The sequence below is a fragment of the Pleurodeles waltl genome, chromosome 4_2 (genome assembly GCF_031143425.1).
Source record: "Pleurodeles waltl isolate 20211129_DDA chromosome 4_2, aPleWal1.hap1.20221129, whole genome shotgun sequence".
NCBI lineage: Eukaryota > Metazoa > Chordata > Amphibia > Caudata > Salamandridae > Pleurodeles > Pleurodeles waltl.
Genome location: NC_090443.1, coordinates 115,098,664 through 115,116,472, shown reverse-complemented (window position 1 = coordinate 115,116,472; position 17,809 = coordinate 115,098,664). Strand labels below are relative to the sequence as shown.

At 44.7% G+C, this 17,809-nt stretch overlaps 1 protein-coding gene across 1 annotated transcript in view; it reads left to right on the top strand.

Moving 5' to 3' along the window:
• LOC138293827 (TRAF family member-associated NF-kappa-B activator-like) overlaps positions 1 to 13,296 on the top strand; it is a 70,105-nt gene extending 56,809 nt beyond the window's left edge. The window contains exons 4-5 of the mRNA XM_069233147.1: positions 5,872 to 6,407; positions 12,113 to 13,296. Of these exons, the coding sequence (XP_069089248.1) occupies positions 5,872 to 6,407; positions 12,113 to 12,289 (713 nt within the window). The 3' untranslated portion in view covers positions 12,290 to 13,296. The remainder of the gene's footprint in view (positions 1 to 5,871; positions 6,408 to 12,112) is intronic.
• Positions 13,297 to 17,809: the final 4,513 nt, after the last annotated feature.

The following is a 17,809-nucleotide window of genomic DNA, read 5'->3' as shown; positions in this document are numbered from 1 at the left end:
TCAGGTACAAATGGGGACATCACTTTCGGCTCGTCTTCCCCTGGAATAATGAGACGTATATGGTGTGAACACTGGAGGAGGCCCGAAAAATCCTGGGCCTGGAAGTCCTTCCGCAGGGTGGACACGATTCTCAGCGCTACCGAGCCTACCTGACTCATATGACACCTCGAGGCACTTTCACTAATCAGCGAGGAAGAATCAGGCAAGCCCACACCGACTGAGAGTTACAGAGAGAGATCAGCTTTGCTCCATCAGATACAACGCCAAGCCAGACCTCTCCCCACACCTTGTGATGAGGCCTTTGCTCGCCAGTGACATGGCACTGATCACTTCCTTTTTCATGCTTCAGAGAGGGGTGCGAGTAATCTTTGTTGTTCTGGTTATTACCCCATTCCACCCAGCTCGGTGAGAAACCTGTTGACTGACCCCCTACACTTTGTGCTCAACTGTCCTTCTTGTCAGGGAGAGGTATTGCCAGATGACCCTCGCTCATCACTACCAGCACAACGGCCTATGGGGCTGAACGATTACAATTTTAAGCCTGAACATCCATGGCTTTAATGCTCCAGTAGAGTGGTTGGTGCTCCTTTCCATGCTTGGAGACTCTGACTGTGACAAGTGCCTTATACATGAAACACATCCCCTTAAGGGGGACTGGAAACATATGTGATCCCACTGATTCGAACACCAATAATACTTCTCTTCTGGGCGAGGGAAGAAAGCAGGTGTGGCGATTTTGCTGACAACTCACTTCCAAGGGGTCCTCCAGACACAGATGGAACTATGAGGCAGACTCCTATTTGTGAGCCTTGCAGTAAATACACACACATTTATAATCACTAAATTTGAACCTGAATGCCCAGCAGTAGGACTTCATCCTGGCTGCCGTAGGGCTGGTGGTGGCCACCCGTGATGAAGACGTACATCTAGGGGAAGACTTTAATCTGGTACCAGGTACGCTGCTAGACCGCTCAAAACACATGACAGGACAAACAGGGTCAGTCACTTCAAAGGTCCTCAAATGGTCGAGGAAGATGGGTATAGTAGACATGTGGCAGACAAGTAATCCCACTGTAAGAGACTATACCTATGTTTCGGCATCTCACCAAACTTATGTTAGGGTAGACTACTTCCTGATATTCCCCCACTTTAGGGCCGCCACTACTCATGTGGACATAGGTGCAACTGCCCTGTCTTAACACTCCCCTATTTCGATTACCCTGAATATTAGTGGCCCTTGCTCGCCTCCATCCCCATGGCACTTTAACTCCAAATTACTGACTTATAAATCAACATTGACACATTAAGGATCAAAACTCACACCTTCCTCTGCACCAGCGACATACCAGAGTCTTCCATCTCCCTACTTTGGGACAGTTTAAAAGCAGACTTAAGGGGTGTCTTCAGAGCCATAGCTGTCAGACTTATTAAGAACAGAAAAGACAAGCGAGCTGACCTGGAAGCCCAGGTGAAGGGGCTTGAGGAAGCCCACACACAGCCTGGCGCCTACAAAGTGGGGAGACAGCTTACGCTAGCTAGGAAGCAACTCAATGCCCTTGGCACAGACAAAGCGTATTATGTGCTACTTCATACTAAACAGAAATACTACGCAGTGGATAATAAGGAGGGACACCTCCTATCCCATCGGCTGAGGGCCCAAATCCACAAACAGAATAACTGAAATCCAGGAACCACAAGGCCAAAGTGTTACTCAAGATGATCTGATTGCACAGGAATTTGAACACTTTTCTATTACACTGTATTCGGCGGAAGACTTCAGTTGTAAGGGTGCACCTGCTTACCTCACTCAAGCATCTACAGAAAGTGTGCCAGCTGAAGATGCCCTTCAACCTGACAAGGATATTTGGGAGGATTAAGTACTTGCGGCCATTGCAAGACTATAATTGGGAAAGGCGCCTGGACAGGATGGCTTCACCTCTGTCTTTTACAAAACATTTGCCTCGCAGCTGACCCCTCTCCTGACCTGCATTTACAATCTCTTTAGGGAGGCAGGTACACTTACTGAAACAATGAGGCAGGCCCCCATTACAGTGATCCCCAGGCCCAGTAAGGACCCCACCTACTGCTCCTCATATCATCCCATTTCCTTACTTAATGTCGGCACCAAGATCGTTACCAGCATTCTCGCAGCATGCCTGGGCCCCTACATATAGGAGTTGGTTGTCCCAGACCAAGCTGGGTTTTTTTCCCAAGAGAAGCTGCAGTGATAATATCTCATTCATAAATCACACTGCTCTCAGGTACCAGCTCTCTTAATGTCTATCGATACAGAACAGGCTTTCAACCAGGTGCACTGGCCCTTTCCCAGCTTGTGCTAGCTAAGGCAGGACTAGAGGCATGCTTTCAGAATTGGATATGGGGCAGCTATACCAGGCCCAAGGACAAAGTGCGGGGTAGCGGATTGACATCATGGGGCATATTTATACTCTGTTTGCGCTGAATGTGCGTCAAAATTTTTGACGCACATTCGGCGCAAACCATGCACCATATTTAAACTTTGATGCCCGAGCCCACGGACGTCAAAATTCCTCTGTGTGCATCATTTTTTGGATGCGGAAACTGCCTTGCGTTGATGACATGCAAGGTAGGCGTTTCCGCCCAAAAAATGACTTTAAGGCCTGTGCGCCTTATTTATACACCTGCGTCATTTTGACGCACAGGAGGGGGCAGGCCTTAAAAAACGGCGCACAGCCTGATGTGCGACGTTTTTTAACGCCTGGGGCAGGGCAGGCGTTGAGGGGCCTGTGGGTTCACTTCCATGGTCTCTGACCATGGATGGAGTCCAGAGGTGCCCTTCCCTGCCCCTAGGGACACCCACTCCCACCCTCGCCCACCCCTGGAGGACACCCATGGATGGGGGGCCCATCCCAGGTAAGTACAGGTAAGTTGAGGTAAGTATTTTTTAAAGTGACATAGGGGGGCCTAATTTGGGCCCCTCTACATGCCACTGTTCCCAATGACCATGCCCAGGGGACAGAAGTTCCCTGGGCATGGCCATTGGGCAAGGGGGAATGACTCCTGTCTTTGCTAAGACAGGAGTCATTTCAATGGGGGTTGTGCATCAAAAAATGACGCAAGTCCAGTTTGAGGCATGATTTTTGCCTCAAACCTGACTTGCACCATTTTTTCCCGCACAACCCCCATTTTCCCCTACGCCGGCGCTGCCTGGTTTGAGTCATTTTTTTTTACTCAGACCAGTCCGCAGCGCCGGCTAACGTCATTCCTTAAATAAGGCACCCGCATGGCGCGTGGGAATGGCGTTAGCCGGCGCTGGTTTGCGTCAAAAAGTATAAATATGGGCCCATGTTTCTTTAACACAGCACGAGGTACGTGGCAAGGATGACCCCTAACCCCACTCCTACTTGCTTTCTATATGGACTATCTAGCTGAGAGGATCTGTAGGAACTCTCTAATCATCGGAATTACCATGGGTTGCTAGGAACATAAAATCGCCTTATACGTGGATGATGTCATGATTGCACTCACACAACTCCACACCTCTATATTACCACTTTCTGCAAGAACTTGAAGCATTGGGTAACATCTCTGGCTTCAAAGTCGATATACAGAAGTCACATGCTCTCAACCTGACCATTCCCCAGAGTTATCGATATCATCTAGAGCTGCTCTTCCCCTTCCCATGGGCGGCCAGAGGGATTCCATATCTGGGCTTGCAGATACACTCCACGGTGGAGAACATGACGAAGCACAATTACGCTTCTTTCTTGTCTGCTGCCCACTTCGATTAACAGTCCTGGAAAGGTGGTCTCATCTCTTAGCTGGGCAGAATAGCGTCTGTCAGGGTGACTCTCCTTCCAAAGATACTCTACATTATTTAGACCCTCCCCCTGCAACCTCCCTCACACATACTGGGGAAATTGTAACACCTGATTGAGAACTACATATGGGATTTCAAGAGAGCTCGTTTGGCCAAAAAGCATGCTCACTTCGCTGTTGTAGAGGGGGGCCTGGACATTCCCAACTTAACCCATTATTATCAGGCAACTAATTTCACATATCTGGTGGAATAGAACAGGGCCCATGCAGAATTGTACTGGTGCTTCATTGACCAGTGGTCCACATTTGGAAAGTCCAGTGGTTGCCACAAAAACACCCCGTAGTGAGAGCAACAATGGGGACTCGGGATAGAGTTACACAGATGAAAAACCTCTCCATCCACATTTTGCCACAACCCCTATTATGGGAAACCCTGGCTTTCCCCCAGCTACTCGGTGAACAATGTATCTCCCTAGGCAAGAATCTAATTGTAAGAGAGTGGGGGACTCATTTGACCACCAGAGCTTGGTGGACTTCTCACTACTCAGCTCTAACTGTGGGCTGCCATGCACTGAATATTGCCATTAATTTGACTTCCGACACTGGGGGACTCAACCGCACATATGCCTGTATCCATATGTGGGGTTGAGTCACCCAGTGTCCCTGAGAAATGGCTACACACTTGACTCACAGATAAGCGTATTCTATCTTTTGTATTTGTATTTGTAAAGCGCATTCCGGCTGAGGCATCGAAGCACTAGCAGAAAGGTAAAGACACGTTCGCCAGGAGGGAGAGAAGGAAAAAACAGCAGTTAGCGAGGAAATAGCCAAGTTTTGACTTGTTCTAACATTTATGCTTTCCTAAACACTCCCTTGACCACTGCTAAATCGCTGGCCCAGTTGAGATAGGAATTAGAATGTGAATGACCCTTTACGCCCAAAGAATGGTCAGAAATACTACACAGGGCCACACCTTTGCCTATAGTGCTTCTGGGAAAGAGCCTATTTAAACTAGCGCACTGGTACTACACCCCAGCTCAAACGGGTAAGTCAAAGTCAAAAAGGAATGATGACTTCTGGTGAAACCGCAGACATCCAGGTTCGCTGACCCATATTCTCTGGCATTGCTCTAAACTGCAGCGGTACTGGGCAGATATTCTGACAGACATCAATTAAATGTACTAGACTGATATACCCAGGCATCGTAGCTACATTTTATTGGGCTCCTGAATGCTCTGACATACCCTCTCCATTCTGCAGCGGGAGGGCCACCACGCTCGCCCTGTGTGCAGCCAAACAGGTTATTCTGTCCACCTGGGACACAGAAAAGATACCCACGCACATGGACTGACTACACAAACTTTGGGGACTGCTCGGCATCGAGAAACTGACAGCTGCCGTAGAACACATGCTGACCCAAGACAATGGGTCTATGCATTCAATGCTTGGCTCCAGACTTCAGAGAACTGTCCTGTCTGGCCTATTTGCAGATTCTTTGACTTACACACACTGAAAACGATGATGAATGAGCTTGCAAGACTTAGCTGTGGGCTACTGCGTTCATCCCCAGATCTGCGTTTAGGGCACCATGCGACAGCAGGACTCGTCGAGCAGCTCTTTCCCCTGCACCAGGACACTACTCCCTCACCTTGTGCCTTGCCCCTCCCCTCTCCAGCGGACATTACCAACCTCCTCGCCTCTCCCCCTCTGCCTCCCTCCCTATGTTAAACTACGCTTCACCGGCCAATGCATGTAGGTGGGTTGAATGTTCTGTATTGTTTACCACACTGAAAACCAATAAAACAGATTCAAACTTAAAATACTATTAATGTATTTTTGTTAATGACGATGTACTGGTATGCTCAATGTATGAGGATGAATCCATGCTCCACATAATACACATTTACAGACAATGAGTGTAAATTAAACTCTTTGACTTAATCAGAGGTGATCCCCAAATTTGGGCTTTGATCTAGCTTTCCTGGTCATATATTGTACATCCATACGACAGAATGTATTACATCATCTTTCTAAACAGAGAATGCAATACTTTCTATTTTTGGACTTTTATAGACATGCCTGTTTCCATACATGTCCAGTGTACGGATGACCAAGAACGTGAACAAGCCAAAGACCATGTATCAGAAACAAAAGTGGAAGACGTGCCTTATGGTCCTCTTGACTGGACTGCTTCCAAATCTCCCCATCCTTCTTCTTCAGGAAAGAAACCATGCAAAGCGGAGGCCTCTTTGCTGATACCAATGGACAACTACTGCTTTATTAAGCATGGGGCAGAAGAGGGGCGTTATCAACTAGATGCATCAAAGAAGATCGTTTCTACTCGCGATGGGGGCCACGGAGAACACCAGTGTGGCCTGCAGGAAAGGTCTGGAATCCAGTGCCCTGGCGCAGATTCCATTAAGGACAACAGTGGCTCCGTCCCTGGGGTGCAGGTTTTGCCCTACCTTGACCTGAGCGACCAAAGTCGATTTAATAGCTTCCCAGACTTTTACAACCTACTTCACTATATGCAATCAGAGGTCGATTTGGGGCACAGCAGTCTACTTTGGGAAGCTGAACTGCCCAAAGGAGTTCGAGGACCAGAACAGGTATGAACCGTTCCTGATCAATGATTTAAAATAGTTATATTGTTACCAATGCTTTTCAGAGAAGACACTCACATGTTCCCTCTCTGAAGAAAGAATTCCCTTGATTAAAAGGTATGTCAACATGGGCAGTGGGTCTGATTAACAGCCCCCGCCTTTTGCATTTTATAGCGCTCATTCTTCCCGGAAGATCATATCCTTTGAACATGTAAACACACTTCTTCCAACTAGACCATGCCTCTATTTACTAGATTACACAGTGTCCCGCTAGATTGCACATGTATTCCCACACCACCACTTCCCACCTCACTAGAGCGCACCCCCCGTCATTAAACGTAGCTCCTCGCACTGAACAAAAACAACTCCAATTAGACCACTCCACGTTCATCAGCAAAGTACAAATAACCTCACTCCACTGGACCCCCACCCAGCAGATTTCTCTGCTTCTCCCAATCTAGCATACCTCCTCTCACAACCCCTCCCCTCCCCAAGTAGATGATTTCTCTCGGTGGTGAACCACTCCTCCTCCCACTAATCCACTCCCACTGAACAAGATCGCCTACCATTCATTCACACCTTCCTCCTTTCAATATCATCACCAGTGGCCCTTAGCCACACGGTCTCCCACCAGACCACGCCACTTCCACAAAACCATGCAAATGACTCTCGTAGTTGAAGGTATACTTTCACAGTGTTACTATGCTGTGTAGCGAAGCAGGTTTCTGGTACACTGCTGTGCCTGTCTTAGTGACTGAAGATGAGTCACACTCTCTCTCAGCAGATTTACCTAGCGATCAGCAGGAATGCTGTTGTCACCACTGATCAAATGAATTTGATTTTAGAACCAGTAAATTACCTTAGATTAGATTACATTAGAGTTGTTTGCTCTCTTATTTATTTGTGTTGTATGGTGTTGTTTTGTTGTTTGGTGCCCATTTTGTAGTCCTGAGGGATCTGTGGGTGCTTAGCACAACAGGACCATCCTGGCAAACCCAAGGTCCAGGTTTAGGAGTAGAGGGCTTGTCTAGTGCCGTATGTGGGGATGCATGTAGACGTTGTGTCGAAATCCAATATCAACAGTCAATTACTCAAATCAACAATAAAGGAAAGGAGCTTTAATGACTGGTATAATCCAAGGCAGAAGAGCCATAATGCCAACAAAACATTATACCCACTGAGGGCACAAAATTCTAAGTTCTAAATTAAAAGGGGAAAACAGAAAGACAAACATTCTGTGGCATATTTGAGCAGAAGCCCTACACCATCCTTATCACCCTCTGCCACACTACTATCCTCAGTAGAGCGCCCATCTTTCCAATGTTCTAATTATTATGCCATCTGTCCACTAAGCTGTGGTACTTCAGCATGTCTTTTGTGAGCTATGAAAACAAGTGTTTGCACAAAGGCAAGGAAAAGACAGGGACACGTTAGGGAAGAGGAGCAGAATTAGGTGGAGGACAAGGGAGGCAAGCTGTGGGAGTAGTTCCAACCCAGTTGATTTGTATCGCTGAGACTTTCATTGCCGTGCTCAAAGCAAAGAAGAATGTAAACAAATGTAAAACGAAAATAAATTCAAGTGAGGAAGAAAATCCTGAAAATTATCAGCCAGAAATCAGAATGACAAAATATAATCTTGGTTTTGGTTCACAAAATAAAATTGTGCGGCCCCTCATGCTCAAAAATGAGATTTACGATTAGAGTTCCAGATTCTAATTCATATTAATGCCCTCACACCCTGCTGTGGAGAGACTGGAAGGGGTGGAAGCTGATTGTAATTCATGGGTAGAGGCCTTTACACTTGCCCCACAGATCTTGATGAAGCCCACCGTCTCTCACCTATAAGATCGTTCCCATTCCCCTCTTTTCAGGTTTTAGTCGCTTCCCTCCTCGGTGCGTGAATTGTAGGCTGTACGTGTTCGGCATGGTACATGTGCCTGCAACACTAGACCACTGCGCTGTGAATGCACGTTGAAGCCTGCTGTGGGTGTCTGCTTAACTTGGCGGTTCCTTTTGGTTGTCTTTGACAAGTGTGAGGCCGTGACTCCAAGCTGTTGCAGTCACTGGATTTCTGGAAGGCTGACAAATTAAGAGCTCTTTTCCTGACATTTATCAACTTCAGGATACCTGATCCCATATTTCTCAGCTCTGGGTTGATCTGTACCTAGTTAAAGAGAAGCCCTGACTGAAAGCATCTGATTCATCACTGACCAAAAGCACATTCCTTGACCATTTGCTACCAGCCTCCCAGCGAAGTCTTCTCTACAGAAGTGCTGAATGGCATGGGCATGGTAAGACCAGATATTATATTCAGTCTCTCTAGATTGCAGGAGTCATAACAATTTAAAGGTTGCTTAGACTGTGGGCGCCTCTGGCTTCCTACAAGGGCCCTCAAATAGACAATTAATATGACCCCCTTGACATTACCTGGATTCTTTGTGTTGACCTTGGAAACAAAGTGATATTGGCCTGGAGAAGAACTCTGCATGTTACTGTTCTCCCGAAATGAGGTACAAACTTTTGAAATGGGTAAAGTCATGCTGTTGTGACCTGGAAGATAGAATACTGCCAGGCGCGGCGAAGGATGTACCCTAACCTGGAAGATCCAGGCGCAAGGCCTTTCACACCGAAGCTTCCTTGAAGGACATCAGAACAAAGTGAACCCCCCCTGAAGCCACAAGGGCCCTACAGTCAGCTGGCTACCAGAACTAGCGCAAGAATATCTGTACCAGCTGGGAGGTGGGCAACTGGCAAAGAGCCCTCTAGAACTGTGAGAGTGGGGGAAAGCATCATTCCCACCCCGTCCCGTACCCCTCTGTAACTTTGAGGGTGTCCACATCTGTCCCCAGGGAGACGTGCAGATTTTTCTTATATAACATAAATCCTTGTTTACTGGTTACATTTGAATAATCCACCTTAACAGTCCAGGAGCTATCACATTCTAAAGTTGCAGGAGCATAGTGATGAAAATCCCAGTTATCCAGTTTTCATGTTTGATCTAGTAGCTCCAGTGGATGTCCCTGGCTCCATGGGAATCACACGTGCTGAAAATCTTGCCCGTGGCTGGTCATTTAAGTGACTCGAGACCTTTAACTTTCAAGCGCCAAAAGTCCCTGCTTTTTGTTTCATTCGTCTTTAAGTGTCTGTCTCGCAGCACTATGTATTTCCTATCCAAAGCTAAAACCCTTATTGGTGGTGGCCAGATTTATTACCCAGAAAAACTGCCTGCACAAAAGCAACATTACAGTGCTTAATTTGAGCTGTGGTTGTAGGTGGGACCCAGAGCACTCAGGGACTGGCACTTATTTTTTGTCAACAGCTTTTGATACAGATCAAGAGAGAGGAAGACACAAAAGAGAGAAAGAAAGAGAACAATGGAAAACCAGTGTGAAAGGGAGAAAGCAGGAATGAAAAAGAACTTCCAAGAGTGGGAGAAAGGAGCAGGGAGTGCCTAATGGTGGATTAAAGAGGCATGCAGCAGAATAATGACTTGATATTCAGCGCCCCGATCATTGATAGAGCTGGCCTTGGGTTTATAAGTTTAACTTTGGGCACCAGCCTGTTTTTTTAAATTAGCTATGGTTTTCACATCAGTATAGGTTTACTGCCTTACTTAAAATATCATAGTCACAACCAGAGAGCCAAATCCAAGCAATGCAAATACCATTAGGTTTTGTTTTAATGCTAGTTGTAACTTCTTGGTCCTTGTTAAGATCAACCAGGCACAGAGTTTCTAATTGCAAAAGCCATATACCATCATTTTGCCAAAATAGTTTCTCTTCTGTCTTCAGAAAGTAATTCATGGTTTTGAATACAAGATATTTTCACAGATATGATTAGAAACTTGACATTGCTTGAAGTTGCTAGCTAATGTCTAAAATGTGGTACTTCTTGTGATACTACCTACATGATTCTTTATTCTTATATGTGTATTCAAGTATTCATTTTTAAGGCTTGCCTAAGGTAGCACGCATGCGCTGTAGCTTGCAAGAGATTTTGTTTACTAGAAGGGGCTTGGAACATGGATGTCATTTAGGGGTCGCCGGGGGTCGCAGCTGCGACCCCTCGCTTGCCCTTTGCGACCCCTAGCCCTGCCTTTGTGTGCTTATGTAAGAGAGAGTGTGTGAATGTGTGTGTATATGTAAGCATGTGTGTGTATGTGAAAGTAAAGATGAAATGGAGTGTGATGTCACTTCCGCTCCCCCTGGCATTTTGGTGAATTGTCATCCATGGCTTGAAACCCACCCATTGCTTACTCTTCATTGGCTTCATTGTCTCTCTGTTTTGCTGCCTTTTAATTGGCCAGTTTCACTTCCTCTTCTTTTATGTGGAGGAAGGATCAATTACTGGTTGCTTAATTTTGATTAGTGTTTCACTGTTCATTTTGTGATAGAAGTACAATTTTTCTTTCTTCTTCTTGTGCTTCTTCCTTTCTCCCACAGCCCCTTTTTCTGTGTTGCTTCTTCCCTTCCACCCCCCTTTTTCTGTGTTGCTTCCTTCCTCCCACCCTCCTGTTATCATGTTACTGCATCCCTCACCTCCCCGTTGTCCGTGTTCCTTCCCCCATCCCACCCCTATTGCCTATGTTGCATGTAGCTATTCCACCACCCGTTGTCCATGCGGCTTGTAACCATTCTACACCAGCTCTCCATGTTGCTTATAACCGTTCCCTCAGCCAGTGCTTAATTTGTAAATAAAAATGTGCCGGTGCCCAAAGCCCTCTTCTTAAACATGCAGCTGCTGCAAATAAATGTGAGAACACGGAATACTGAGGCGGCAAAATCCTGAAGCCACCTCGGGCCTCTTCAATCCATATAAAGCCACTCCCTGCTCCTTCTGCTCATTCTTGCAGCTTTCTACTTTCTCCCTTTGTGACACTTTTTCGTTTTTCCCTTCCTCCGTCTTTCCCATATGTGTCTTTTGCTCACAGCAAATGCTTTTGGCAGAAGAATAAATCCTGGCCCTCAAAAATAAGTGCTGGTGCTCCGCACCGGAAACAACAAGCACAAATTAAGCACTGCCCTCACCCGTTGTCCATGCTGCTTGTAACCCTCTCACCCCCTGTTGTCCGTGCTGCTTATAAAGTTGTACGTATTGCTTCTAACCTCTCACCCCCATTGTCCATGTTGCTTCTAACCCTCCCCCCACTCTCTGTGTTGCTTCTAAAATTCCAACCCCTATTGTCCCTGTTGCTTCTAACTCTCCCCTCCTTTGTTGTCTGTGTTGCTTCTTCCCCTCCCAACCCATTGTCTTTGTTGCCCTCCATCTGCTACCTACATGTAGTACTTTTTTTGACATCCCCTCTCCTTTTCCTCCCACCCACCTTCCCATTGTCCAATGTACCCTTTAACTCCCACCATTCCTCCCATTGTCTGTGTTGTCAACCCCTATCAGCCATAGGAAAAAATGCTTTGATGGGGCCTGCTCTGGGAGCGTCATATTGCCTTTTTCAAATTTTTAGCCATGCTGCATACATAGCAGCCACTCTGCTGTGCAACATAGCTAAAAACGTTGGAGCCTATTGGCTCTGCTGATGCTTGCTCAGTTCTGCCTTTAATATTCATGTTGGTTCAATAGTGGTGCAAATGACAGAATACAGAGTTTATTTCACCGTTACAAATTACAAGAGTTTTAAATAATTTCACAAATAATTGAATGCTACCTTCTCATAGTGAAATGTCCTTATTGTGTTCTTCTCGCCCTCTGCCAAGTCATCCTGGAATCCAAGACGTTTGTCTGAAGATTGCTCCCTGGCATCCGACAGCAGACTCAATTCAGACTCACCCGGTCTTAGCTCCCAGACCTGCGAGTTTTGTCAAGCTGTATTCCCAGCAGGAGCGGCCACGAATGGAGAATATCTGAGGCACCTCACTGCTCACATGGAGTGAGTGGGAAGTCAAGGGCAAAACATTTGGAAACCCTAGAGGTTTTTTTAAATAATTCACAACCTAGAACGGGTTTGTTCTGCTGATGGTGTGGATGGATGTTGCCAAGCCATTTTACATTTTACTAAAAATGTGCATAGGGGTATCGCGAGAAATGTTCCAAATCACACATGTTGTCAGGGGAGAACTGGGATATTCACCAAGCTAGGTAGCATTACTTGAATGGAGGGAAATAGACTAAAATCCTTAATGAGACCTCAAGCCTACTGCCTGAATCATGCCCTCTGGTATTTCCCAGCCTAAACAAAGACAGGCCCCGGATTATGCCAAACCCTTGTTTTTGCAGTTTTCCGACATTACCTTTCAACTTATTTTGTTCCTCCTTATTTAGTTCAAGTCCTTCTAGGATGTTGTATGTGCCATGCCAGTTTGTACTAAAACTCGTGTTCACTGTCTTTAGTAGAACACTGGGACATTAAGGCAGGCCAAGTATAGGTCCTAGAAAGCAGGGCTAGATTCATGTGAAAACCTTAAATGCAAAAACATATTATGCAAAAACATAACCTCTAAACCATTGATTACTGAATTCCTGATTTGACATAAATATTTTCCTCAAAATTATTCAGCCTGTGCCTAATCCCACGATGAAGTGTTTGCCCTAAAAATGTTGTTAAAGCCATAAGAACAGTTAATGAATCCACTTCTAAAATTTGTAGGAATTGAGTATGGTTTTATCTAGAGGTTAAACACAGATTAACATTTTTCTATGGACATATTTATTTACAGTCAAGAGTTTGGTAGTCTGTATTTTCAGTCTATATTTTTGCGAAATGTTTGTTTTTCAGTCTATATTTTCTCATTGAATCAATTTTAAGGATATCCACATAAATTAAAAATACCTTACGTGAGTTAAAAAGTAACTTGTTTAAAAAATCAGGGCCTGATTATAAATTAGTCGGTGTATTCCAACCCTTGCGTAAATCCCTGTTTGTGCAAGGGTCAGAATTACGAGTTAGGACGTATTTAACATATCTGAATATTATCAGATGTGTTAAGGGCCGTATTTATACTTTTTGACGCAAAACTGCGCTAACGCAGTTTTGCGTCAAAAAAATTAGCGCCGGCTAACGCCATACTGAAGCGCCATGCGGGCGCCGTATTTATTGAATGGCGTTAGCCGGCGCTAGCAGACCGGCGCTGCCTGGTGTGCGTGGAAAAAAACCACGTACACCAGACAGCGCCGGCGTAGGGGGAAAATGGCGTATGGGCGTCTTAAAATGGGGCAAGTCAGGTTGCGTCGAAAAAATCGTCGTAACCCGACTTGCGCCATTTTTTTTCGACGCCCATCCCCCATCAACATGACTCCTATCATTGTAAAGATAGGAGTCATGCCCCCTTGCCCAATGGCCATGCCCAGGGGACTTATGTCCCCTGGGCATGGTCATTGGGCATAGTGGCATGTAGGGGGGCACAAATCAGGCCCCCCTATGCCACAAAAAATAAATAAAAAAATACTTACCTGAACTTACCTTAATGTCTCTGGGATGGGTCCCTCCATCCTTGGGTGTCCTCCTGGGGTGGGCAAGGGTGGCAGGGGGGGTCCCTGGGGGCAGGGGAGGGCACTCTGGGCTCATTTTGAGCCCACTTGTCCCTTAACGCCATCCCTGACCCAGGCGTTAAAAAGCGGCGCAAATGCGCCGTTTTTGGCCACGCCCACTCCCGGGCGTCATTTTTGCCCGGGAGTATAAATTCCACGTAAAGGCCTGGGAGTCATTTTTTAAGACGGGAACGCCTCCCTTGCATATCATTAACGCAAGGAAGGGGTTCACGCTAAAAAATGACGCACACTCCGGGCACTTTGGCGCCCGAAGCGTCTAACGCCATAGTATAAATATGGCGTTAGTTGGCGTTAGTTTAGCGTCGAATTTGCGTCGAAAAAAACGACGCAAATTCGGCGCAACCAGAGTATAAATACGGCCCTAAATGTCTAAACCTTCATTAAATTTGGCAGGTCAAACTGCTGAAATTTAGCAGGAGAAATGAGTATGGTATGTACCGTACCATATAGGTTTTGGTGCATTCAACACTAAGGCCCATGTTCATACTTTTTTAGCGCCACATTTGCGTCATTTTTTGACACAAAAGCAGCGCAAACTTACAAAATACAATTGTATTTTGTAAGTTTGCGCAGTTTTTGCATCACAAAACAACGCAAATGCAGCGCTAAAAAGTAAAATATGGGACTGAATTCCACATATTATTCCCTGAAAACTCGTAATACCTCTATTTATCACACCTGATAAATAACATAACATGGGGTGTCATTATTTATGAGGTGCAATAAGTAGCACTTTCACTCAGTCCTGTAGCATTTATCCTGAAAATAATATATGTACAGCAACAATGCCCACTACAGTTATCCCCTTGAAATAGTATAATCAATCATGATCTATTCAGTATGTCACTAAATAATATATGAAAAATAAATAATGACCATTTGAGAATTTGAATTGAGCAAAAACACATTTATGTGAAACTCAACCAGAGTACGAAGAAAAAATTGCACGTAATCATATTCAATAAAAGTTTTCAGTGTAGAATGTGATTACACAGTGCCAATAATGGAAAAATAGAACCCAAAATGTGATTTTAAAAAAAGAACACAGTGACAGGTTAAGCAAAGCAAAATCACATAGTGCTCAATTGTTAATACCCATACAGTTTATATTTTTCACTCTGCATTTATTTACATTGTCTGTCTTTGTTGCCGTATATGTCAATGGCATTTCAACCCAGATGCAAGCTAAAGGGTCACCATCAGGATGCAGGAGGACATTTTCTGAGTGCTACAGGTATCTGAAAAAATATCAGGAAAATACTTGTGAAGTCAGTCTAAAGTGAATGCACATGGTCAACGAGAAGTTGCTAAAAGGAGAGATGCCTTTAACCCTATTCAGGACAATAGTTAACCTGAAAATGGATCAATGGGTAAAACGTTCCCCTTTTCAGGTTAATTAGTGCCCTGAATGGACTTAAGTCACATTCATCCTCATCCTGATGATGGCCTTTTTACTTCCATGTGGGCTGAAACTCTTTATATGAATACGAATAAATGTGCATGATTTAATGTATGGATTTCTGATTTTATAAATAAATCATATTTAACCCTTTTTCCCAGACCTTGTTCCATGCTTTGGATGGTACATTTTATGTACATAATTATGTAGGACCAAGAGACATCTGAAAATAAATATATTTTCTCTTTCTCATTTGGTTGCTCTCTGTCCTTGATTGCCACAGAATGAGAAATTTGATTTTCCCCTCCAACATTCCTTTATGTATCTGGGCAGCTTTATGAGCAGTGGAGCATCATTTGTGTGACGTATGTATGTATGTGATATACTGTTTTTTTTATCACAGGTGATATACTGACTCTGCACATCTAACCACTTTTTTCTGTTGGACACCTTTTATAATATTAGGATAACATTTTCAGTTCATGGACTAAGGGCCTGATCTATATTTCAGCGGACAAGTTACTCTGTTTCAACAGTGACGGATATCCCGTCCACCGAAAAATGAATCCCATAGAATATAATGGAATTTATATTTCAGCTGATAGGATATGGTCACCATTGTGATGGGGTAACACATCCACCTAACAATAAATCAAGCCCTTAGTTCAGTCCATTACAAGTCTCTATCCCTGATAAGACTCCAATGAAATTCAACAAAGTGCTCTTGATCGTGGATGCTAAGATAAATAGTCAGAGGCATGTGAATCATGACTACATGCCTAAAATAGGCTCAGGAAAATTGTCTCTGTTTTACTATGTTATGTCATGGTATGCTTCATCATATTATGTAATGTTTTGTCACCAGCATTTTTATAGCATTCATCATATGTTCTGGGACCTCCGTTAGATGTCTAGGATGTGTGCTTTCTTCTATTAGACCACTGTGTGACGTATCATAGTGGCTTGTTTGGAGTATTATGTTCCAGGCCTGGGTTGATATGGTCCAGGATTGAGCTGAGTCCATGTGAAGGTTGAGCACTGGGTGTAGGTGTAGATGTTTGTGGTGATTGCACAATTTAAGAGTGGAAAAGATTTGTCCAAACGCCTTTGGTTGATGAAACGTCATTTGTGCAGCAGTTAGAATTAATTTGTCCATGGTGCTGCTGGCTTTATGTCATGTTTAGGGGGTGATGATTGTGTCTAGTGCTCTGTCTGTTTTTTTCTCTCAGTTTTGTGTCCTTTAAGTAGTTAGTGTTTTGGGGGGAAAACCTAATAGCCAGTTATCTGGCTTGCTGGTGCTGTGCGTATGTGTGAGTAAGAAAAGATTTCACTATGTTTCTGTTTGGACTGTCTTGGTTCAAGTGCTGACAGTGACTGTATTTACTATCTGTAGTGTATTAGACATATGTGACATCTATCTGTCCAATGTCTTCTGTTGTCTTTGTTTGACCACTCTTTGTGACTTGGGATGTTGAGATCCACTCGATTATCCGCAGTGTGGCATATCTGTGCTGTGTGAATGTTTGGGAGATGTTCTGTTTTTAACGTTGCAGCTTGAAAACTTTGGTGACTTAATGACTCTGTTTGTCCTTTAATTAAGTTATGGAGAATTTTGATGAGGTTAGCACCCAAAATTATCAGTGTTTTTCACTGTTTTGTACCCAGTCAAAATGGTTGCCCCCGTTCCAGCTCTAAAATGAACACATATGTACATTGGAGGTGATTTAAAGTAAGTGATTGGTTCTGGGAGGCAAGGTGTAGAAAAGTGTCCCTTTTTGACATGGTCAATCCCACTTTTTGCCTGGTACATGATGCAATTTTGACTGAAAGTGCACGGGTTCCTGCTAACCAGGTCCTCAGTGCCAGATCGTTTTCCCTAAAACTGTACAATTGTTCCCCAATTGGCAATATCTTTGGCCCCCCCAGTAAGTCCCCAGTGAATGGTACCCCTGATACCTAGGGCATGGGTACCAAAGAGAGTCCCCAAGAGCTGCAGTATGTATTGTGCCACCCTGAGAGATCCCTCGCCTAGCACATACAGACTGCCATTGCAGGCTGCGTGTCCTGGTGCAGCTAAAAGTGAAAACACGACATAGCAGGCAGCCTGTGTACTATGACTCCTAACACTGCATGCAATATATGTAAGTCATCCCTCCAGCAGCCCTTCCAGTCCTAAGGCAGTGTGCATTATATTGCATGTGAGGACATATGAACACTAGCAGATATGCCCCTGCTATGTCTTTGTCGATTCTTAGACATAGTGAGTGAGCAGGGAAGCCATTTTAAGTACATGTGCTAGACACTGGTCACTATGAGTTCCCCAGCTACATGATGGCTTCACTGAAACTAGGGATGTTTGGTATCAAATATCTCATATTAATAAGCCCTCAATGATGCCTGTGATGGATTTATTAATACATGCACCCAGAGAGTACCTTAGAGGTACCCCCTGAAAATCTGCCAACTACTGGTGCGGAGAATAACTAGTTTTAGCCAACCTGCCACC